Genomic DNA, 25,166 nt, shown 5'->3' with positions numbered 1-25,166 from the left:
ACACTCCTAGATAATTAGTATCGTCAAAAAAGTGCGGTGGTATTCAACACCCAACCCAAAATGTATCTAAATTGTGATTTTATTAATTTATATTGTAGTGTTTGTCTGTTAGACATTTTTTTTTGCATGCTGTACTCCATATTTCAATTAGATATATGAAATGTGGCTTGACTAAACAATTATAAATTAAATGACGTACAGATTGCGGAATGCATTTTGATATTGACCAAAATCTGCCTACAAGTGATTTTAGTTTGGTAATTATGTGTGATATATGAAAGTTCCACTTTAAATATGTATCCATTCTAAGACCAAGATATTTCTCCCATTTTTGTTAGTGATTTCAATTTAAATGAGATAAACACCAGTACTTAATTAATCGTTTGTTATCTATGTTATAGAAAAAATAAGAACCAAATCTTTATGACAATTAGTGCTTTTATAAGAACTAAAGTAAATTAAGGTGTCGCGTGGCAACGTCAGTTAAAGGTTAAATTACATTTTAAGTGGACTATATGTGTATAGTATGAAATATATACCAAATATATAAATACAATTTAGATACCCGGTTCTGCAGCAACCTATGTGGTGCCACGACACTTGTAAGCAATCTCCATTCTGGCTTGGCATTCCCTCCACAAGACGTGTAAAATAAAAAACAAGAAAATGTTTTCAAAATTTTTATTTATTCCAATAATACAATAATATAATATTTTTACAACACTTATTAACTAACAGATTACTGTCCGTAAAGAGCAGGCACGAAGGTTTCGAAAATGTATCTAAAGTTAAAGTCGAAGTTGGCATATGCGTTTGCAACAGCCTGGAAAGTTCTGTTTTCCCAAAGGTCGTTGTACATTTTCTTTCCTTCGGCACTTTTCAACGAATTAACAGCGGTTGAGAATACAGTGTTTTCTGACATTTTCTTCGTGTATAAAGCCGCCAATTCCGATTTTGGTAGAATATCGACAACATCAGCAAGGAAGTCGGCCAGGGTGGTGCCACTCGGTGTGACATCTTGACGGGTACTTGCAGACTGCTTCTTAATTTCAAGATCTCCGACTGCGGTCACGTTTGTGTTTAAAAGATCTGCAAGAAAGGATTTTTTTGTATTTCGAACGACGCAGTTCACCAAGTCATTATGTGAAAATGTTTTTCCATTAACAGATAAAGACAAAGAGAATTGAAGTAAATAAAAATATGATATTTAATATAGGATACATACGTGTCAGATATTCGAATCTGTCAATGTAGTAGGGAACATAGACGTCGTGTCTCTTCCAGTAGGCATCAAGCTGAAAATATATACATAGTGTTGTTAAGAAAATACTTCTTGGGTTATAAGTTTTAAGATCCAATACTACACAGATGAAGTTACTCTTAATTATTATATTAATGCATACTAACTGTTTGGAAAACTTGAAGCTTGCGCAAGTCTTGGTAGAGCTGGATGAAAACTGTGTTGTCAAGGGTGTCCAAGCTAGTCTTGAAAGCATTGTTTTGTTTGTAGGCCTCAAGTAAGCCGTTGATAGTGTCTCCTGCCTTTGCAATGACGATTTCAAAAAATTCGTCAAATTGAGTTTGGAATGATGTGTACAGTGGTACGTTTTGTCCATACAGAGCAGGCGCTAGTTCTTCAATAACGTATTTAAGATCAAAGTCATATTTGGTCCTTAGTTCATCGACGAGGTTCAACCACTCGGTGTCGGTCCAGAGAGCATTATACACTTCTTTGAAGTCATCACTTCTCAGACCTTCAATGGCGTTTTTGAATATTGCGTTGTTTTCCATTTTTTCGTTGAAGAGAGATTGAAGCTGTCTGATTGGGAGAAGACTGACGGTGTCAGCCAAAAATGTGTGCATGGTTCTTCCTGTCATTGGGTGACGACGGGATCTGTGGGATTCTTCGGTTGGAATAATCTCATTACAGCCAATAGCGTGGTCGTTCTTAGCGAAGAATTCTGAAATTTACCAAAATACCATTAATTCACCATACTACAAACACAAAATAAAGTAAATGTAAATTTTGAGTTGAATCAAAAGGCGGATCAGAAATGGCTTGAGCAATATTTTCTTGGAGCAAGTCTGAAATCTATAAATGATTGTTTGCTATAAAGTTTTAATTCATAGACGAGACCAAATCTCTCTTGATATAAAATGATCTCTTAATATACTGATGTTAAGTTTATAACACTAACACTTTGTAGTAGGTACTTACCCGTGAGGAAGTCAGTACGATCAGCCCAGTATGCAACAAAGATGCCATGTCTTTTCAAGAATCTATCAACCTGGAAGAAGATTCGTAAATTAATAAGTAAATAGAGAAATATATTAATATTATTACTTTATATATAAGTATTAAAAGGTAAGCTAACGACTACTATTTAACTTATGACGCAACTCACCTTTGCAAAAGCAGGACTAGCCGCGTTCATTCTTGGGTAGTGGTCAATTAGCTTAGTCTTTGACAAGGCATCTAAGCTTTTCCTGAATTCAGGGAATGACTTGTAACCCCCAAGTTGACGCAGCCAGTGTGGTGATTCCATGTTAACAATGATGTCTACGAATTCGTCAAATTGAATTTGGAATGTCACCTGGATAGGGTCGTTTTGACCAAGTAGAGATAAAGCCAACTCTTCAAATACATATTTTAGGTCAAAATGATAATCAGCCAAAGTATCGCTAACTTTAAGGAATGCTTGGTTCTTCCAGAGAGCCTTGTAGAGTGTCAAAAAACGATCGCTTTTGAGTCCTTCGATGGCAGTTCTGAATAATTCGTTCTTGGCCATTTTTTCGTTGAAAGCAGCACGGAGTTGTCTAATAGGAAGCATGCTCACGGTATCCGCAAGGGCTGTTTTCATTGTGGTGCCTGTCATGGGGTGACGACGAATTCTGTGGTGGAAATCCACACCGGGGATACCGGCTGTGTCGTTTGCGTGCAACTTTTCTAAAAATTAAAAAACCACTAATGTTCAGTTTCGCTCAAACTCAAAGATCTCGTAAAGCTTAAAAATTTAATAAAAATTATATTACTTGATATGCTGGCTACGGAACATTTATACACGATGACGTTATTATGTGTAAATAAATTAATAAAATATTGAGTAGGAACTTACGGATTATCCATTGTAAATTATCGACATAGTAGTCAACGTCGATCGTGAGGGTGTCTAAATATTCAATAATCTGCAAGAAGTATTCAAGTTATATTATAACATGGTAATAGGTACTTGTGCATATATATATTTTATTCTTTCCACACACATATATTTATACACAAGACTCACTATCGGTGATTTTACAGTCTCCTTTACTGCTTGGAGCTATGGCGTGTTATTTATAAGAATTAGAAAAACGGTAACGGTCTTCTTTTGACTGACATTTTAAATTTGGAGGTTGAAAGGAGTTGTGCAATGTCCAAATCGAATCAGTTATACTTAAAAATATTTATTTCAAACAATTTTGAGGATAGTATATTATATATGTAGAAGGTACTCACGTCTTGTACTTCGGACTCCTTTTTTAAATCAGCGAACATCTGTTTCAAGTCCAGCTCACCCAAATTGTTCAACATTTCGATGTATTCTGGGTTAGGAGTGTATCCCTGACCCTGTTGTCGTCTCCAATGGGCACCTTCCAAAGCATTGCTAATGTCCATAAAGTGTTTAAAGTGGTCTTGGAACGTCTCAAAAAGACGAGGCTTAGCGCTCCCCAAAGCCGCGAGGGCTAATAAGACTACAATAGCTTTCATTTTTTGGTCTTAATTGATGTTTGCCCACTAGTGTCGAGTTTATATATTCATAAGTTATCAATAAAACAATCAGATCTTATCATTTTCAAATCATTAATTAGTATTTTTGCGCGATATTTCTATGACTTATCATGGCAAGCCATGACTTATCATATTTATTAAAAGTCATCTTAACTACCTTATTTTGTTGATTAATTGTTATTGTATCGAAACGCTATTATAAGATCTTAATGATAAGGTAGGTGTTAAAAATAGATGTTTTTCTTATGATGAAGCTGTCCATTCGGTTACCGTTTTAGAACATCTGTCATCTGTCGTATGCTACGTGCCCAGCCCATCTTCATTTAAGTGGTAGGGCATGCTGCTCAGCATACATTATTTTTGTTTTTCTGCAGATACATTCACTGTTCTGTTTGTCTCTATCGCTCGCGAACGTATTTGCCGTTCGTTTTGTTTTGGAAAATCCAATTTTGTGCCTCATATGTGAGGCAAGACAGCAAGCACGAATCCACCACCTTTTTCTTTAGTTTAACTTACCTTTGACTCATTCGAGGATTTCTTTTAAGCTCCAAAACTTCTACCAAGTTAGTCCTTTATCATTTTTTGTGATTTGGCGTTACAGAAAATAATACTATAAGGTCTTGAAAACTTAGATAGTCTTTTTGGATTCCTTTCCTTTCCCACTCTAGTTTTTTCATAATAACGGACGGCTTTAAATATCTTGGGCGATAAGGGAACTCCTTGTTTTACTCCTGTCCTGATACGAAATTTTGGTCCAAGTCTATCTAGTTTACTTTACTGGTACTCTTCTCATATATAATATGTATTACACGGTACGGTACCTATTAGAAATCCTTTTTTTCTAATAGGTACCGTGTAATAGCCCTCCTATTACATATTCCGTTAGATATTGCAGATGTTTTAGAGAGGTTGGGGCTGCGAGTACCAATTAACCGTATAGCATCTATATAATCTAATCTATATTAGATATCTGCCGCGAGCCTATATCTCTATCACACTTAATAATTTTGCAGTGGAGACATATTCAGTTTAACACCGACCGAGTTCACAACAGTGGCATTTCCCATTATTTGTATTACTTTACTGACTTACTGTCCTATAACCGATAGAGGGGGCAGAGAGCTTCCACAGCGAGTCTCTATCGCGTTCGGTGTTGTGCCTCGTACTTCCCCTCGCTCCAAGTATTTTCGGCTCTCTGTGCCTCATATGCAACTGTACAACGCTGGATTGCTGGGGGCGGCCACGATTCCGCTTTCCTGCGGGTTCCAATCAAGTGCTTGTGGATATGATGTTCCCTTCGGAGTGTATGGAATATCCATTTCGCAAATTCGCAATGAAAAAGGAGTGGCGAGAGTAAACAGACTTGACGTAATCATCGTTCTGTTTGTAGGTTTCAACTAAGCCGTTGAGAGTGTCTCCCGCGTTAGCAATGTTAATTTCAAAAATTCGTCAAACTGGGTTTGAAATGATGTGTACAGTGGTACGTTTAGTTCATACAGAGCAGGAGCTAGGTCTTCAATAACGTATTTAAGATCAAAGTCATATTTGGTCTTCAGTTCATCGACGAGGTTCAACCACTCGGTGTCGGTCCAGAGAGCATTCTACAATTCTTTGAAGTCATTACTTCTCAGACCTTCAATGGCGTTTTAAATATTGTGTTGTTTTCCATTTATGTATTTTGATTTTGTGATAAGATACACATTACACCTAGTCATTAATTATTATCGATACTCACCACACCTGTTGAGTGCGAATTTCCTTACATGTCTTATATTTCTTTTATGTTTATTAGGAGTTACTGATAACACATGGTTTGTTTATGATTCTGATTACTACGAGAACAAACTTTATTAGATAAAAGCTTTTTTTTTTTCATTATTTAGAATCTAAATCAGCACAACATCACTTAGACTCAAAAATGGGTTTTCTTTCGATAATTATTTACATATAGGTTTGTGCTTATGGATGGTTAACATACAATAATAATAATAATAAAAACTTTATTTATGACAAAAGGGTTGTGACAGAATTCATATATCTTTAGTCCCCACAACGAGATTAAGTGGCAGTAGTATCATAAACAAAAAGTCCCTGTAATAATGATGACTGCGATATTTATCGTACGGAAAAAAAACATAATCAAACGATTATATCGTCAGATACCTTTTTAATCGGGCCAATCCGTGGTAAGATTTATCTCCCTACATAGTGTCATTTGTTTTATTAGATGTAATAATTACCTTGATAAATTTTATTTCAGATTTTAATTTGTCATTATCAACTAATTATCTTAAAGCGCATTAATATCAGATGTGATAATATTTTGGACACATATGGGCAGACTTGATATCCTTGGCAGACTTGATCCTATATATAAGTTGTCCCAAACGTGCTAATATATTTAAACTATACTCTTTAGATACATTGAAAAAAACTAAAAAATCTTAAAGAAGACGATGTTTTGTAGCACTAGCTTATAAATTACACATTTTACGATTTGGCATCCTGATAAACAATAAACTACAAACTCCCTCCTTGTCTGAATGCCAAATCGTAAAATGACTGCTTTACGACTGATTTGAGCGCGACCGCCGCCTTGAAAACCGCTGTGGGAGTTCGAAAAGTGAGTTACAGAATCGCAAGGCTGGCCCGAATATCCAAACGTCAACTATGGGAGCTATGCAATAAAACACGGTACCAAGAATTTTTGGGAAAAAATGTAAATGCGAATGCAAGAACTGAATTTTTAAAGACATATTGCATCCAAGTAGATGACTCGACAGAAGCAGTTCTTCTATCGGGTAGGTTACATGTGTTATTTATCAGGCTTTTTTATTGCCAAGAAATATGTAAAAGATTTACATATGCATTGGTAGGTTCTTGTTTCATTCTAAATACATGTACCAACGTTTACAAATACAGCTGTGGCAACTATAAGAAAACAATACTAGTGCAAACAAATAATGCTATTGTGTCGAAATTAGACACGCAATCTGAATTCTAACTACATATTTTGATTTAACGTATCCATATGTATGTATGCAGTGGCGTAGCTACCTAGGGGCTAGGCGGGGCAGTGCCCCGGGGCCCTCAAGCTCAGGGGGCCCTCGAATCCTCACCAGAAATCTCGATCGTTCTGAACTTTTGGAAATTTCTCCCACTTTCAAAATAAATATGACAGGTTGCAACCCCACTTTAATCAAGACATTAATTTCAGAGAAATTCAAAAGTTATACCTAGGAAATTCCCCTTAATTCTTTCTCTAGGTTGGCAGTGTTTTCAATTTGACGGATAGTGATATGTGCATTTTATTATTCATCGATGTGCGTTTCATTGTGAATTGGAGGTAATGGTAGGGGAGCCCACGATGCTAAATGAGGATTTACTCGAGCGTCGTAGAGACCTATTGGGATGCAAAGCTTAGATAATAAGAAGAAAAAAATGTTATATCATATATACCTTTTCATCGGTGGGGGAAGCGGCTATAGATTGTTAAATATGTAAAAAAAAACTGTTGCATGGACATCCTCGAGCGCGTCAGATATTGATAGCATCAATGCCCTACGTATTTTTAATAATGTACGTATGTTAATCTGATCGTTTGCATGATACGGGTGGTTGTATTTAAGGGTTGAAAATGAAAAAAAAATAAAAATTATCGAGCGCGTCAGATTTTCTAAGGGAGTGTTAAGTGCGCCAAAAAAAAGCTCTCATGCACTAATCTGACGATTTCGATGGGACGCAAACCCACGGCCATCTTCATAATTTGCAAAAAAAAAATCCCAATTTTGAAATACTCAAGCGCGTCAGATTAAGATATATGTGGTTCATCTTTATGTTCTAAACGTACTGTCTCATAATCTGACGATTATCTAGAAGGATTCGCCTGATCTGACAAAAAAAATTTAGAAAAACGGTTCACCTAAAGGGCCATCCCTGCAACTTCCCGCTAATTCCATTCCTGGGCGCTTAAAATTGATATTTTGAGCTCGCTGAGTTCAAAGAAATAATATTTCTATGCATTTGAGCTCTCCCAGCTCGAAAGTCTGATAGAAGTTTCATAGAACACTATTTTTGGAATTTTCAAACCGCAATAACTTTTGAATGGATCAAGCAATTTTCACGCGGTTGGCGGCATTCGACGCAGTTTTATCATCCTCATAAGTAATTTTCACAAATTTCGGAGTAATCACGAAAAAACACTTTTTCGGGTTTCTTTCGTTCATGATATCTCTCGTACGAATCAACCGCTTTTGACCAGCTTGGTGGCGATCGACGTGGTTTTTCAAGCTCAAAGGCGGATTAGTTTTTGAAGTTGATCGATAAAGAAACCACTTAAAAAAAAAATATTTCTTATTTTTTTTAAATTTTACAAAATTTCTCAAAATCTATCGGTCCGAATCGGTTCAAATTCACAGGAAATGTAATTTTGAGGGAAATATTTAGAACGCCGTTTAGTAGATTCCGATCGGTTTAAGGAAATGTAGGCATCACGCAGCTGCTCGCATTTAACTTTATCGACGCTTTTTTGTTATTTCGGCTTGCGGAAATCGTCAGATTATATATTTTTCATTATTCTTGAATTATTTCCTTCAAAATAAAAAAAAAATTAGCTACGCTCGAGAATGTCGAGATGACGTTATTTTTTTACAACTTTGTTGCCCTCCCCTTTTTTTACATCACTCTCAAATTGTCAGATTAGTGGAATATACACTTTTTAGGATGTAATTAACTCACCCTACCTTAATCTGACGCGCTCGGGAATTTCTGATGGTCAATTTTTTTTTACTAATCTGATCCTGTCTCCTTCACGGGCGGCCTTATATATGGGCCTCATATTTTGTGGAGGTACTTAACCGGGTACAAGGTCCCCCTATATATTAATCTGCCGCGCTTTAGTAAATCCCGAAATCCCCTCTTGGGCTCCCCTACCATAAGATTTTTTTTGAGAACGGTTAAAACATTCATGCTGTATCAGGAGTAAGTAAGCTAATGTCAATAAACTTTTTTGTACTGGTTAATATAGTGGATCAATTTTATTTGATTTTACCACGCATATTGATGTCCGTTAAAGTCAATAAATCGTGTCAAATCTAAACATTTCGGCTATATACAGCTCATTGTATAACGCGAATTAGATAACAATTGAAAACAAAACCGCATCAAGCCTGGATTTAATCGAAGTCATTGATACTTTTGCGAAAACTAAAGCTAGGAAAAAATTGGAAAATATAATTGTTATTTAGTCAGTTGGTAGGCCCGACCTTTATATAATAAACCCTTGAATCTTCTCTATTTCCTTTTATTCGCCAAAAATACACCAATAATTAATTGTAATTTATTTTGTTACTGTTTAATATTTTTATTACCTGCCCTGCACAAATAGAGCTTAAGTAGCTTAGCATTTTTAAAGTATTTGTATATTTCACATTTTTGTTTGATAAAACCTAATCAGTTAACATAGCAGTGGGGCCCCATTTTTTAATTTGCCCCAGGGCCCTTGGTCACCTAGCTACGCCACTGTATGTATGTCCACCAGTATATTATGTTTCTATTAAAATCAGTATTTGACAGACAGGTAAATGGTCCACACTGTTGCATAAGAAATGTCTCCGAACGAAAAATTTTACGGAAAACGCACTGGCACTCGCGATTATATAAAATTTAAGCATAACGCACTCTTTGATTAAGCACAACGATTAGGATACAACTAATATATAATTAGTATACACGCGCACTTAACTGACGTCACTCAGACTCCGCTGTCGTCCTTGTCTGCTGCCGGTATTTGACGTCTGTATAAAGACATCCTTAAGGCATTCTGGTGCCTTGGTTAATCCTCTGATGGTGGCACTTCTTGTAGGCTAATCCACTGATGGTGGCACTTCTTGTAGGCCAATAATCAATGCAATAAGCATTACGATGATGCTTATGGTGCTCAAATGGTATCGAACCTCTTCCACCGACGCTTGGTTTACGCCTCACTAGGACGTCTGGGCGATCACAATCTCCTAAGATTTGGTTGAGCTAGATCCCACGTTTATGATATAATTTTAAATTCACTAAAGTGTCTGCATGATATAGATTCTTCAGTTAGACTACACATTTTTACTCACTAATTAAGCATGCCTATCATTTTCAATATTCCCTATTCCATATTAGGAATGGCACGCGACGCGACTCGACGGTTTGCACCGAGCAATTTTATCGGTTTCTTATTACGATACCGTTCTTTATATTACCACTTAAACACTTTTGGCATGGTCGGCATGTAAGGTTCAGGGATATGAGTAATTAAACAAACGAATGCTCGAATAATACTGACTATATATTCGAGTAAATGTTCCTTAAATACTAGATACAGATCTATTGACTATAGATTATGTAGAGCTGACACCACATGACATCGAAGTTTCAGATTTGTTAATGAAATTGAAACTTATTCTTGTTTTATGCTGTATCAAAAAGCAACCGTTTGTTATATACCCAAAGTGAATTACAGTCAATAACGACCGCAGAAGAAATGTCATGAACGACTAGGCTCTGCAGTATCTTAACATTCAACGGTTTAAATCATTTGAAGTAAATTAAGTTTCTTTATCAGCAATGCCAACTTTAAATGCATATAACATGATGCATATAGGTTTACTTATTCCTCCTTAAAACCTAAACTTGCGAATGCTTGCTTCCTTTTTTATTTTAAATCTCTAAGCAAAAAAAATTAAATAATATTAATACCTCAAAATTTACAGTCTCGTTGTTCTATAGGGTCATCTTACCAGGTCGTCTTTATCACCTTTGCAACCTTGCTCACTTATCACAAATACCATCAGCACCCATGACTGAAGTAATCTAATTGATTATAAATTTGCTGTAGAGGACTCGTTTGTTGTTCTTATGTTAAGATATAGAAATCGAAGCAAAATCAATTATATTTTAACGGGCAAAATGCACAGACTAGGACAGTGCACAAATGACCAGTCCTTCAGTTCTGGATATTTATTTTTTTACCGTTCCCAGTTTGATAAAGGCCGTATTACGACCTGTCGCTTAGCTTTATCTTAATTTCTGTACATGTTTTAAAAGCAATCCCTGAACTTATTTGAATAATCCAGCAACAAAATATAGGTATCTATATTTTCATTCCATTTCATTATTAATGGTAATCATTAATAGATTTACAAATAAACGACTATTCAACAGTCACATAGCAATTTCACTGTTAATAATAATATTAAATGCATTTCACTATGTCAAAGTGCCAAATGGCGCCAATGTCGGCTGCCATTATCACCATGTCGCATTGCTCACAACATCAAATTGAGTGGTAAAAAAAATTGACCTACAAATCAACGACTATTTGAAGCATTTTATTATTACTTCAATACCCATGAAACTGAAAGATTTTAAACTCACAACATCATTTGAGTCACTCGCTGCCACAACCGCCGTTCGAACCTACTTCTGATTTGTAAGGGCTATTTGATCTAGTTCTTAGGGTAGGAAATTAAACACTCCAATGATGACTTGATTCACTATAATTCACACACTGATTTTACGTAAACTGTATGACTTGAAACTTGAATAAAGGAATTGCCCGTGCGCATGCAACCTCTTTTATAAGCTATTCCCTACTCCGACCCGACCACCCTACTTCGGGCGTGACTAACTATTGCACATGCGCACTTGTAGCAAGATTCTTAAGAATATGTTTCATAAAAATGTTTAGAATTAAATTATATAAATATTAAAAGCTAACACTTGTAAGCAATCTCCATTCTTGGCTTGGCATTCCCTCCACAAGACGTGTAAAATAAACAAACAAGAAAATGTTTTTAAAAAATTTATTTATTCCAATAATACAATATTTTTACAACACTTATTAACTAACAGATTACTGTCCGTAAAGAGCAGGCACGAAGGTTTCGAAAATGTATCTAAAGTTAAAGTCGAAGTTGGCGTATGCGTTTGCAACAGCCTGGAAAGTTCTGTTTTCCCAAAGGTCGTTGTACATTTTCTTTCCTTCGGCACTTTTCAACGAATTAACAGCGGTCGAGAATACAGTGTTTTCTGACATTTTCTTCGTGTATAAAGCCGCCAATTCCGATTTTGGTAGAATATCGACAACATCAGCAAGGAAGTCGGCCAGGGTGGTGCCACTCGGTGTGACATCTTGACGGGTACTTGCAGACTGCTTCTTAATTTCAAGATCTCCGACTGCGGTCACGTTTGTGTTTAAACGATCTGCAAGAAAGGATTTTTAGTACTTCGAACAACGCAGTTCACCAAGTCATTATGTGAAAATGTTTTTCCATTAACAGATAAAGACAAAGAGAATTGAAGTAAATAAAAATATGGTATTTAATATAAGATACATACATGTCAGATATTCGAATCTGTCGATGTAGTAGGGAACATAGACGTCGTTGCGCTTCAAGTAGGCATCAAGCTGAAAATATATACATAGTGTTATTAAGAAAATACTTCTTGGGTTATATGTTTTAGGATCCAATGCTACACAAATGAAGTAACTCTTAATTATTACATTAACGCATACTAACTGTTTCGAAAACTTGAAGCTTGCGCAAGTCTTGGTAGAGCTGGATGAAAACTGTGTTGTCAAGGGTGTCCAAGCTAGTCTTGAAGGCACCGTTTTGTTTGTAGGCCTCAAGTAAGCCGTTGATAGTGTCTCCTGCCTTTGCAATGACGATTTCAAAAAATTCGTCAAATTGAGTTTGGAATGATGTGTACAGTGGTACGTTTTGTCCATACAGAGCAGGCGCCAGTTCTTCAATAACGTATTTAAGATCAAAGTCATATTTGGTCCTCAGCTCATCGACGAGGTTCAACCACTCGGTGTCGCTCCAGAGAGCATTATACACTTCTTTGAAGTCATCACTTCTCAGACCTTCAATGGCTTTTTTGAATATTGCGTTGTTTTCCATTTTTTCGTTGAAGAGAGATTGAAGCTGTCTGATTGGGAGAAGACTGACGGTGTCAGCCAAAAATGTGTGCATGGTTGTTCCTGTCAATGGGTGACGGCGGGATCTGTGGGATTCTTGGGTTGGAATAATCTCATTACAGCCAATAGCGTGGTCGTTCTTAGCGAAGTATTCTGAAATTTACAAAAATACCATTAATTCACCATACTACAAACACAAAATAAAGTAAATGTAAGTTTTGAGTTTAATCAAAAGGCGGATCAGAAATGGCTTGAGCAATATTTTCTTAGAAATGATTGTTTGCTATGAAGTTTTAATTCTTAGTCGAGACTTACCAAATCTCTCTTGATATAAAACAAATTATCTCTTAATATATTAATGGTAAGTTTAAAACACTAACACTTTGTAGCACTTACCCGTGAGGAAATCAGTACGATCAGCCCAGTATGCAACAAAGATGCCATGTCTTTTCAAGAATCTATCAACCTGGAAGAAGATTCGTAAATTAATAAGTAAATAGAGCAATATATTAATATTATTACTTTATATATAAGTATTAAAAGGTAAGCTAACGACTACTATTTAACTTATGACGCAACTCACCTTTGCAAAAGCAGGACTAGCCGCGTTCATTCTTGGGTAGTGGTCAATTAGCTTAGTCTTTGACAAGGCATCTAAGCTTTTCCTGAATTCAGGGAATGACTTGTAACCCCCAAGTTGACGCAGCCAGTGTGGTGATTCCATGTTAACAATGATGTCTACGAATTCGTCAAATTGAATTTGGAATGTCACCTGGATAGGGTCGTTTTGGCCAAGTAGAGATAAAGCCAACTCTTCAAATACATATTTTAGGTCAAAATGATAATCAGCCAAAGTATCGCTAACTTTAAGGAATGCTTGGTTCTTCCAGAGAGCCTTGTAGAGTGACAAAAAACGATCGCTTTTGAGTCCTTCGATGGCAGTTCTGAATAATTCGTTCTTGGCCATTTTTTCGTTGAAAGTAGCACGGAGTTGTCTAATAGGAAGCATGCTCACGGTATCCGCAAGGGATGTTATCATTGTGGTGCCTGTCATGGGGTGACGACGAGTTCTGTGGTGGAAATCCACACCGGGGATACCGGCTGTGTCGTTTGCGTGCAACTTTTCTAGAAATTAAAAAAAATCATTAATGTTCAGTTTCACTCAAACTCAAATATCTCGTAAAGCTTAAAAAACTTAATAAAAATTATATTACTTGATATGCTGGCCACGGAACATTTATACACGATGACGTTATCATGCTTAAATAAATTAATAAAATATTGAGTAGGAACTTACGGATAATCCATTGTAAATTATCGACGTAGTAGTCAACGTCGATCGTGAGGTTGTCTAAATATTCAATGATCTGTAAGTATTCAGTTATATTATAACATGGTAATATCAAAGAAATATTTTGTAAATTTGACCTGTGCATATATATTTTATTTGTGAACTCCTTTCCACACACATACGAGCCCATTACGTTATGGTAATCAATCAAAATCAAAATACGTTTATTCAATTTAGATGCGTCTTAGGGCATGCTTATGAATGTCAAAAAAATTACAAAATTCGTGAAAGAGCAAGACTACGCCATCCGTTCGCAAAACTACCAGGAGGCCTTGTTCTGAGAAGAACGGGCAAGAAACTCTAACTCTAGGTAAGTAAGTTTAGTTTAGTTTAGTTAAGTTTAGTTTAGTTTAAGTTTAGTGATACACAAGACTCACTATCGGTTATTCTACAGTAATATATTCGGTGATTCTACAGTCTCCTTTGCTGCTTGGAGCTATGGCGTGTTATTTATAAGAATTAGAAAAACGGTAACTGAACCGTCTTCTTTTGACTGTCATTTTAAATTTGGAGGTTGAAAGGAGTTGTGCAATGTCCAAATCAAATCAGTTATACTTAAAAAATATTTATTGCAAACAATTTTGAGGATAATATATATATGTAGAAGGTACTCACGTCTTGTACTTCGGACTCCTTTTTTAAATCAGCGAACATCTGTTTGAAGTCCACCTCACCCAACTTGTTCAACATTTCGATGTATTCTGGGTTAGGAGTGTATCCCTGACCCTGTTGTCGTCTCCAATGGGCACCTTCCAAAGCATTGTTTATGTCCATAAAGTGTTTAAAGTGGTCTTGGAACGTCTCAAAAAGACGAGGCTTAGCGCTCCCCAAAGCCGCAAGGGCTAATAAGACTACAATAGCTTTCATTTTTTGGTCTTAATTGATGTTTGCCCACTAGTGTCGAGTTTATATATTCAAAAGTTATCAAAAAACAATCAGATCTTATCATTTTCAAATCATTAATTAGTATTTTTGCGCGATATTTCTATGACTTATCATGGCAAGCCATGACGTTTCATATTTATTAAAAGTCATCTTAACTACCTTATTTTGTTGATTAATTGTTATTTTATCGAAACGCTATAATCCATTCGGTTACCGTTTAAGACCATCTGTCATCTGTCCGTATAATGAGCCCATTTCCATTTAAGTGGTAGGGCATGCTGCTCAGCATACATTATTTTTATTTTTTCTGCAGATATATTCACTGTTCTGTTTGTCGCGTTATTTAATTCCAAGTATACTTCTCTCTATCGCTCGCTGGCACGAACGTATTTGCCGTTCGTTTTGTTTTGGAAAATCCAATTTAGTGCTCCATATGGAAGGCCAGACAGCAAGCACGAATCCACCACCTTTTCCTTTAGTTGACCTTTACTCATTCGAGGATTTCTTTTAAGCTCCAATACTTCTTCCAGGTTAGTCCTATAACATTTCTTGTGATTTGTCTGTTACTGTAAATCTCAATGGTCTTGAAAACGTAGGTATAGTTTTTTTGTATTCCTTTCCTTTCCCGCTCTAGTTCTTTTATAGTAACGGACGGCTATAGATATCTTGGGCGATAAGGGAACTCCTTGTCTTACTCCTGCCCTAATACATAATTTTGGTCCAAGTCCATCTAGTTTTTCATTACTGGAACTCTTCTCATATTTTTGAATGAATATGCTGCTTCAATATGCTCATTAAATTACTGTCGTCTTCATCCGGTGCGTCACATATGTACATAGACTTGAATAATTATTGATATATATTATAATTTAAACATTTCAGAATTATGAGATACATGAGTGTGTGTTCAATCTGTTACTATATCCCTATATAATTTTCAATTTGTTTTATACATCTTTTTGATTAGAAACCCTACCCTGAAATGACCCTTTATCTTCCCTGTGTAGCATAGGATTTGATCTTCCATCATCTCCTGTCCATCCCGCTGGTTTCACAGATAACCCTATAATATTATAATTAATATTGGATGATGAGTGTTTTAATAGTTAATAGATCCGTTATTAATAGTGTTTTAATAACGTATCAAACGTTGTGGTGAAAATTATGATTTGCGTTGTAGTCAGTTTATAGTCATTTTTGTCGCAGTGGCTAGCCTTGTTGTGAGAGGTGGATAAGGGCGTAATTGTTATTTTGCAATGTTTTGAACTAAATTTGTATGAAAATTACAGTTCCTGACGACAGTCGGTAGCCTAGGCCCAAAAGGCGTGAGTCGGGAATGTATCATATTTCAAACCCCAGCTGGGTATCGATAGATTTACCCTCGTATGGCATCTTTAGGAAATTTCACCCCCTTAATCATAGTACGCATGATAAGATACACAAGCTAAGTTTTAGATTGCCAATACTTTACTCAGCTCCCTAGCTGGACAAGGAGGGCTATTACACGGTACCTATTAGAAATCCTTGCGGTAAGGTTACAAATTGCTGATGTGTTAAAGAGGTTGGGTATGCGAGTACCGATTAACAGTATGGCATCTTTAACCCAATATCTATAATCTAATCTACATGTAATGATTTAAGAATAAGTTAAAACTCTCAATGAATGTCTTAAGCCTTGTATATTCCTTGTTTTTTATAGCTACAAGTTTGTTTGTCGTTCTCCTAATTTATAAATTTTGTGCTGTCATGTTTTGTTTTGTCTTTTTTATCAGTGAAACTATTTATGGATATGTCCAATGTGTTTATTTTATGTTTTACTTTTATTTTATTTTTACTATATAGAGATGTATTTGTTTAGTTTCCTTAATAAATAAATAATCTATATTAGATATCTGCCGCGGGCCTATATCTCTATCACGCTTAATAATTTTACAGTGAAGACATATTCAGTTTAACACTGACTGAGTTCACAAGAGTGGCATTTCCCATTATTTGTATTACTTCACTGACTTAGTGACCCATAGATGAGGCAGAGGGCGTCCACAGCGAGTCTCTATCGCGTTCGGTCTTGTGCCTCGTACTTCCCCTTGCTTCAAGTATTTCCGGCTCTCTGTGCCTCATATGCAACGGTGCAACGCCAGGATTGCTGGGGGCGGCCACGATTCCGCTTTCCTTGCGGGTTCCAATCAAGCGCTTGAGGAGATGATGTTCCCTTCGGAGTGTATGGAATATCCATTTCGCAAATTCGCAATGAAAAAGCAGTGGCGAGAGTAAACAGACTTGACGTAATCATCGTTCTGTTTGTAGGTCTCAACTAAGCCATTGAGAGTGTCTCCTGCGTTAGCAATGATAATTTCAAAAATTCGTCAAACTGAGTTTGAATATGATGTGTACAGTGGTACGTTTTGTTCATACAGAGCAGGCGCTAGTTCTTCAATAACGTATTTAAGATCAAAGTTACATTCAGTCTTCAGTTCATCGACGAGGTTTATCCACTCGGTGTCGGTCCAGAGAGCATTCTACGATTCTTTGAAGTCGTTACTTCTCAGACCTTCAATGGCGTTTTAAATATTGTGTTGTTTTCCATTTATGTATTTTGATTTTGTGATAAGATACACATTACACCTAGTCATTAATTATTATCGATACTCATCACACCTGTTGAGTGCGAATTTCGTTACATGTCTTATATTTCTTATATGTTTATTAGGAGTTACTGATAACACATGGTTTGTTTATGATTCTGATTGCTACGAGAACAAACTTTATTAGATAAAAGCTTTTTTTTTTCATTATTTAGAATCTAAATCAGCACAACATCACTTAGACTCAAAAATGGGTTAACTTGTGATAATTATTTACCATTTAGGTTTGTGCCTATGGATGGTTAACATACAATAATAATAATAAAAACTTTATTTATGATAAAAGGGTTGTGACAGAATTCATATATCTCTAGTCCCCACAACGAGATTAAGTGGCAGTAGTATCATAAACAAAAAGTCCCTGTAATAATGATGACTGCGATATTTATCGTACGGAAAAAAAACATAATCAAACGATTATATCGTCAGATACCTTTTTAATCGGGCCAATCCGTGGTAAGATTTATCTCCCTACATAGTGTCATTTGTTTTATCAGATGTAATAATTACCTTGATAAATTTTATTTCAGATTTTAATTTGTGATTATCAACTAATTATTTTGGACACATCTGGGCAGACTTGATATCCTTGGCAGACTTGATCCTATATATAAGTTGTCCCAACGTGCAAAATATTTAAACTATACTCTTTAGACACATTGAAAAAAACTAAAAAATCTTAAAGAAGACGATGTTTTGCAGCACTAGCTTATAAAATACACATTTTACGATTTGGCATTCTGATAAACAATAAACTACAACTGCCTTGGTTAATCCTCTGATGGTGGCACTTCTTGTAGCCTAATCCACTGATGGTGGCACTTCTTGTAGGCTAATCCACTAATGGTGGCACTTCTTGTAGGCGCCGTAAAGTATTTTTAATAGCCCCAAAACAATAATCAATGCAATAAGCATTACGATGATGCTTATGGTGCTCAAATGGAATCGCACCTCTTCCACCGACGCTTGGTTTACGCCTCACTAGGACGTCTGGGCGATCACAATCTCCTAAGATTTGGTTGAGCTAGATCCCACGTTTATGATATAATTTTAAATTCACTAAAGTATCTGCACGATATAGATTCTTCAGTTAGACTACACATTTTTACTCACTAATTAAGCATGCCTATCATTTTCAATATTCCCTATTCCATATTAGGAATGGCACGCGACGCGACTCGACGGTTTGCACCGAGCAATTTTATCGGTTTCTTATTACGATACCGTTCTTTATATTACCACTTAAACACTTTTGGCATGGTCGCCATGTAAAGTTCGGGGAGATGAGTAATTAAACAAACGAATGCTCGAATAATACTGACTATATATTTGAGTAAATGTTCCTTAAATATTAGATACAGATCTATAGACTATAGATTATTTAGAGCTGACACCACATGACATCGAAGTTTCAGATTTGTTAATGATATTGAAACTTATTCTTGTTTTATGCTGTATCAAAAAGCAACCGTTTGTTATATACCCAAAGTGAATTACAGTCAATAACGACCGCAGAAGAAATGTCATGAACGCGAAGTTCTGATAAACATTAAACTACAAGCTCCCACCTTTTCAGAATGCCAAATCATAAAATGACTGCTTCACGACTGATTTGAGAGCGACCGCCGATGCGAAAACCGCTGTGTGAGTTCGAAAAGTGAGGTATAGAATCGCAAGGCTGTATCTTAACATTCAGCAGAGTTTAATTCATTTGAGTAAATTAAGTATCTTAATCAGCAATGCCAACTTTAAATGCTCCCATAAAACATAATGCATATAAAATTAAACTACGGTTTACTTATTCCTACATAAAACTTAACTTGCGAATGCTTGCTTCCTTTTTTATTTTAAATCTCTAAGCAAAAAAAATTAAATAATATTAATACCTCTAAATTTACAGTCTCGTTGTTCTATAGGGTCATCTTACCAGGTCATCTTTATCACCTTTGCAACCTTGCTCACTTATCACAAATACCATCAGCACCCATGACTGAAGTAATCTAATCTACTATATAAAAATAAGTCGGGTTTTCCTGCCTGACGCTATAACTCCAGAACGCAGGAACCGATTTCCACGGTTTTGCATTCGTTGGAAAGGTCTCGGGCTCCGTGAGGTCTTATAGCAAAGAAAATTCAGGGAAAATTTCAACAGAAAAGCGGGATAACCAAACGAAATGTTACATAAAACGAAGCCATCTGGTGGCGAAACGGAGTTCGCCGAGTTTGCTAGTTGATTATAAATTTGCTGTAGAGGACTCGTTTGTTGTTCTTATGTTAAGATATAGAAAATCAAAGCAAAATCAATTATATTTTAACGGGCAAAATGCACAGCCTAGGACAGTGCACAAATGACCAGTCCTACAGTTCTGGATATTTATTTTTTTACCGTTCCCAGTTTGATAAAGGCCGTATTACGACCTGTCGCTTAGCTTTATCTTAATTTCTGTACATGTTTTAAAAGCAATCCCTGAACTTATTTGAATAATACAGCAACAAAATATAGGTATCTATATTTTCATTCCATTCCATTATTAATGTTAATCATTAATAGATTTACAAATATACGACTATTCATAGCAAATTCACTGTTAATAATAATATTCAATGCATTTCACTATGTCAAAGTGCCAAATGGCGCCAAAGTCGGCTGCCATTATCACCATGTCGCATTGCTCACAACATAAAATTCATAACTATTAATACCTGCGGTTTATACGAGTGGTAAAAAAAATTGACCTACAAATCAACGACTATTTGAAGCATTTTATTATTACTTCAATACCCATGAAACTGAAAGATTTTAAACTCTTCTTCTCCTTCTTCACTTTAATTAATCAATGTTAAACTCATCATTTAACACTCGCTGCCACAACCGCCGTTCGAACCTACTTCTGATTTGTAAGGGCTATTTGATCTAGTTCTTAGGGTAGGAAATTAAACACTCCAATGATGACTTGATTCACTATAATTCACACACTGATTTTACGTAAACTGTATGACTTGAAACTTGAATAAAGGAATTGCCCGTGCGCATGCAACCTCTTTTATAAGCTACTAGCCGTTTCGCGCCCGCTTTGCTGGACGAATTAAAATAAATTTTATGTTTCATTATTTTATTTTTTTTCATATTTTTATTATTCTTCTTTTTAACTTCCCGCTAAGAAAATTGAAATATTTCGAAAATCGAGTTTTTAACAGATGTTGACGTTTAGAGGTTCTAGGAAGCCTCTTTTGTTTTTATTAGCGGGAAAAATTTTCATCAAAGTAAAACAGAAATAAAAAAATGAAGGAACGTTGGAATTAATTAATAATTATTAATTAATAAATAGCCATAAACCATCTAGGAAAAATTTCGCATCGAATGGTGGTAGTTTCATGTCGATACGATCAGTGGTTTAGGCGTGATTGAGCCTCAAACGAAGACCATTTTCATTATATATATATAAGATTCCCTACTCCGACCCGACCACCCTACTTCGGGCAGTTGTTCGAGTCAATTCGTAAACAACCGAAAGAGTCAAATGAGTAACTATTGCACATGCGCACTTGTAGCAAGATTCTTAAGAATATGTTTCATAAAAATGTTTAGAATTAAATTATATAAATATTAAAAGCTAACACTTGTAAGCAATCTCCATTCTGGCTTGGCATTCCCTCCACAAGACGTGTAAAATAAACAAACAAGAAAATGTTTTCAAAATTTTTATTTATTCCAATATTACAATATTTTTACAACACTTATTAACTAACAGATTACTGTCCGTAAAGAGCAGGCACGAAGGTTTCGAAAATGTATCTAAAGTTAAAGTCGAAGTTGGCGTATGCGTTTGCAACAGCCTGGAAAGTTCTGTTTTCCCAAAGGTCGTTGTACATTTTCTTTCCTTCGGCACTTGTCAACGAATTAACAGCGTTCGAGAATACAGTGTTTTCTGACATTTTCTTCGTGTATAAAGCCGCCAATTCCGATTTTGGTAGAATATCGACAACGTCAGCAAGGAAGTCTGCCAGGGTGGTGCCACTCGGTGTGACATCTTGACGGGTACTTGCAGACTGCTTCTTAATTTCAAGATCTCCGACTGCGGTCACGTTTGTGTTTAAACGATCTGCAAGAAAGGATTTTTAGTACTTCGAACAACGCAGTTCACCAAGTCATTATGTGAAAATGTTTTTCCATTAACAGATAAAGACAAAGAGAATTGAAGTAAATAAAAATATGGTATTTAATATAAGATACATACATGTCAGATATTCGAATCTGTCGATGTAGTAGGGAACATAGACGTCGTTGCGCTTCAAGTAGGCATCAAGCTGAAAATATATACATAGTGTTATTAAGAAAATACTTCTTGGGTTATATGTCTTAGGATCCAATGCTACACAAATGAAGTAACTCTTAATTATTATATTAACGCATACTAACTGTTTCGAAAACTAGAAGCTTGCGCAAGTCTTGGTAGAGCTGGATGAAAACTGTGTTGTCAAGGGTGTCCAAGCTAGTCTTGAAGGCACCGTTTTGTTTGTAGGCCTCAAGTAAGCCGTTGATAGTGTCTCCTGCCTTTGCAATGACGATTTCAAAAAATTCGTCAAATTGAGTTTGGAATGATGTGTACAGTGGTACGTTTTGTCCATACAGAGCAGGAGCTAGTTCTTCAATAACGTATTTAAGATCAAAGTCATATTTGGTCCTCAGCTCATCGACGAGGTTCAACCACTCGGTGTCGCTCCAGAGAGCATTATACACTTCTTTGAAGTCATCACTTCTCAGACCTTCAATGGCTTTTTTGAATATTGCGTTGTTTTCCATTTTTTCGTTGAAGAGAGATTGAAGCTGTCTGATTGGGAGAAGACTGACGGTGTCAGCCAAAAATGTGTGCATGGTTGTTCCTGTCAATGGGTGACGGCGGGATCTGTGGGATTCTTGGGTTGGAATAATCTCATTACAGCCAATAGCGTGGTCGTTCTTAGCGAAGTATTCTGAAATTTACAAAAATACCATTAATTCACCATACTACAAACACAAAATAAAGTAAATGTAAGTTTTGAGTTTAATCAAAAGGCGGATCAGAAATGGCTTGAGCAATATTTTCTTAGAAATGATTGTTTGCTATGAAGTTTTAATTCATAGTCGAGACTTACCAAATCTCTCTTGATATAAAACAAATTATCTCTTAATATATTAATGGTAAGTTTAAAACACTAACACTTTGTAGCACTTACCCGTGAGGAAATCAGTACGATCAGCCCAGTATGCAACAAAGATGCCATGTCTTTTCAAGAATCTATCAACCTGGAAGAAGATTCGTAAATTAATAAGTAAATAGAGAAATATATTAATATTATTACTTTATATATAAGTATTAAAAGGTAAGCTAACGACTACTATTTAACTTATGACGCAACTCACCTTTGCAAAAGCAGGACTAGCCGCGTTCATTCTTGGGTAGTGGTCAATTAGCTTAGTCTTTGACAAGGCATCTAAGCTTTTCCTGAATTCAGGGAATGACTTGTAACCCCCAAGTTGACGCAGCCAGTGTGGTGATTCCATGTTAACAATGATGTCTACGAATTCGTCAAATTGAATTTGGAATGTCACCTGGATAGGGTCGTTTTGACCAAGTAGAGATAAAGCCAACTCTTCAAATACATATTTTAGGTCAAAATGATAATCAGCCAAAGTATCGCTAACTTTAAGGAATGCTTGGTTCTTCCAGAGAGCCTTGTAGAGTGTCAAAAAACGATCGCTTTTGAGTCCTTCGATGGCAGTTCTGAATAATTCGTTCTTGGCCATTTTTTCGTTGAAAGTAGCACGGAGTTGTCTAATAGGAAGCATGCTCACGGTATCCGCAAGGGATGTTATCATTGTGGTGCCTGTCATGGGGTGACGACGAGTTCTGTGGTGGAAATCCACACCGGGGATACCGGCTGTGTCGTTTGCGTGCAACTTTTCTAGAAATTAAAAAATATCATTAATGTTCAGTTTCACTCAAACTCAAATATCTCGTAAAGCTTAAAAAACTTAATAAAAATTATATTACTTGATATGCTGGCCACGGAACATTTATACACGATGACGTTATCATGCGTAAATAAATTAATAAAATATTGAGTAGGAACTTACGGATAATCCATTGTAAATTATCGACGTAGTAGTCAACGTCGATCGTGAGGTTGTCTAAATATTCAATGATCTGTAAGTATTCAGTTATATTATAACATGGTAATATCAAAGAAATATTTTGTAAATTTGACCTGTGCATATATATTTTATTTGTGAACTCCTTTCCACACACATACGAGCCCATTACGTTATGGTAATCAATCAAAATCAAAATCAAAATACGTTTATTCAATTTAGATGCGTCTTAGGGCATGCTTATGAATGTCAAAAAAATTACAAAATTCGCGAAAGAGCAAGACTACGCCATCCGTTCGCAAAACTACCAGGAGGCCTTGTTCTGAGAAGAACGGGCAAGAAACTCTAACTCTAGGTAAGTAAGTTTAGTTTAGTTAAGTTTAGTTTAAGTTTAGTGATACACAAGACTCACTATCGGTTATTCTACAGTAATATATTCGGTGATTCTACAGTCTCCTTTGCTGCTTGGAGCTATGGCGTGTTATTTATAAGAATTAGAAAAACGGTAACTGAACCGTCTTCTTTTGACTGTCATTTTAAATTTGGAGGTTGAAAGGAGTTGTGCAATGTCCAAATCAAATCAGTTATACTTAAAAAATATTTATTGCAAACAATTTTGAGGATAATATATATATATGTAGAAGGTACTCACGTCTTGTACTTCGGACTCCTTTTTTAAATCAGCGAACATCTGTTTGAAGTCCACCTCACCCAACTTGTTCAACATTTCGATGTATTCTGGGTTAGGAGTGTATCCCTGACCCTGTTGTCGTCTCCAATGGGCACCTTCCAAAGCATTGTTTATGTCCATAAAGTGTTTAAAGTGGTCTTGGAATGTCTCAAAAAGACGAGGCTTAGCGCTCCCCAAAGCCGCGAGGGCTAATAAGACTACAATAGCTTTCATTTTTTGGTCTTAATTGATGTTTGCCCACTAGTGTCGAGTTTATATATTCAAAAGTTATCAAAAAAACAATCAGATCTTATCATTTTCAAATCATTAATTAGTATTTTTGCGCGATATTTCTATGACTTATCATGGTAAGCCATGACGTTTCATATTTATTAAAAGTCATCTTAACTACCTTATTTTGTTGATTAATTGTTATTTTATCGAAACGCTATTATCCATTCGGTTACCGTTTAAGACCATCTGGCATCTGTCCGTATAATGAGCCCATTTCCATTTAAGTGGTAGGGCATGCGCGTTTTGTTTTGGAAAATCCAATTTGTGCTCCATATGTAAGGCAAGCGCGAATCCACCACCTTTTTCTTTAGTTGACCTTTACTCATTCGAGGATTTCTTTTAAGCTCCAATACTTCTTCCAGGTTAGTCCTATAACATTTCTTGTGATTTGTCTGTTACTGTAACTAATACTATATGGTCTTGTAAACGTAGGTATGTTTTTTTGTATTCCTTT

The 25,166-nt window shown here is 35.9% G+C and overlaps 3 protein-coding genes across 3 annotated transcripts; all 3 read right to left on the bottom strand.

The window, feature by feature from the left end:
- Positions 1-699: 699 nt before the first annotated feature.
- LOC125054068 lies at positions 700-3,783 on the bottom strand. Its single transcript, XM_047655744.1, has 7 exons — positions 3,500-3,783; positions 3,117-3,186; positions 2,406-2,947; positions 2,219-2,288; positions 1,408-1,961; positions 1,226-1,295; positions 700-1,089 (listed from the first exon to the last, which is right to left on the bottom strand). The coding sequence occupies exons 1-7, from the start codon at positions 3,749-3,751 to the stop codon at positions 740-742; spliced, it is 1,908 nt and encodes a 635-aa protein (XP_047511700.1). The 5' UTR covers positions 3,752-3,783; the 3' UTR covers positions 700-739.
- A 7,819-nt stretch (positions 3,784-11,602) lies between these two features.
- LOC125054067 lies at positions 11,603-14,968 on the bottom strand. Its single transcript, XM_047655743.1, has 7 exons — positions 14,701-14,968; positions 14,032-14,101; positions 13,318-13,859; positions 13,131-13,200; positions 12,334-12,887; positions 12,152-12,221; positions 11,603-12,016 (listed from the first exon to the last, which is right to left on the bottom strand). Exons 1-7 carry the CDS (start codon positions 14,950-14,952, stop codon positions 11,667-11,669), a joined length of 1,908 nt encoding a protein of 635 aa, XP_047511699.1. The 5' UTR covers positions 14,953-14,968; the 3' UTR covers positions 11,603-11,666.
- Positions 14,969-21,304: 6,336 nt separating this feature from the next.
- Positions 21,305-24,669, bottom strand: LOC125054172. The gene is made up of 7 exons (XM_047655908.1): positions 24,401-24,669; positions 23,734-23,803; positions 23,020-23,561; positions 22,833-22,902; positions 22,036-22,589; positions 21,854-21,923; positions 21,305-21,718 (listed from the first exon to the last, which is right to left on the bottom strand). Exons 1-7 carry the CDS (start codon positions 24,650-24,652, stop codon positions 21,369-21,371), a joined length of 1,908 nt encoding a protein of 635 aa, XP_047511864.1. The 5' UTR covers positions 24,653-24,669; the 3' UTR covers positions 21,305-21,368.
- Between the last annotated feature and the right edge of the window lie 497 nt (positions 24,670-25,166).

Source organism: Pieris napi, chromosome 11 (assembly GCF_905475465.1).
Source record: "Pieris napi chromosome 11, ilPieNapi1.2, whole genome shotgun sequence".
Lineage (NCBI taxonomy): Eukaryota > Metazoa > Arthropoda > Insecta > Lepidoptera > Pieridae > Pieris > Pieris napi.
This window is presented reverse-complemented; position numbering and strand designations above follow the sequence as displayed.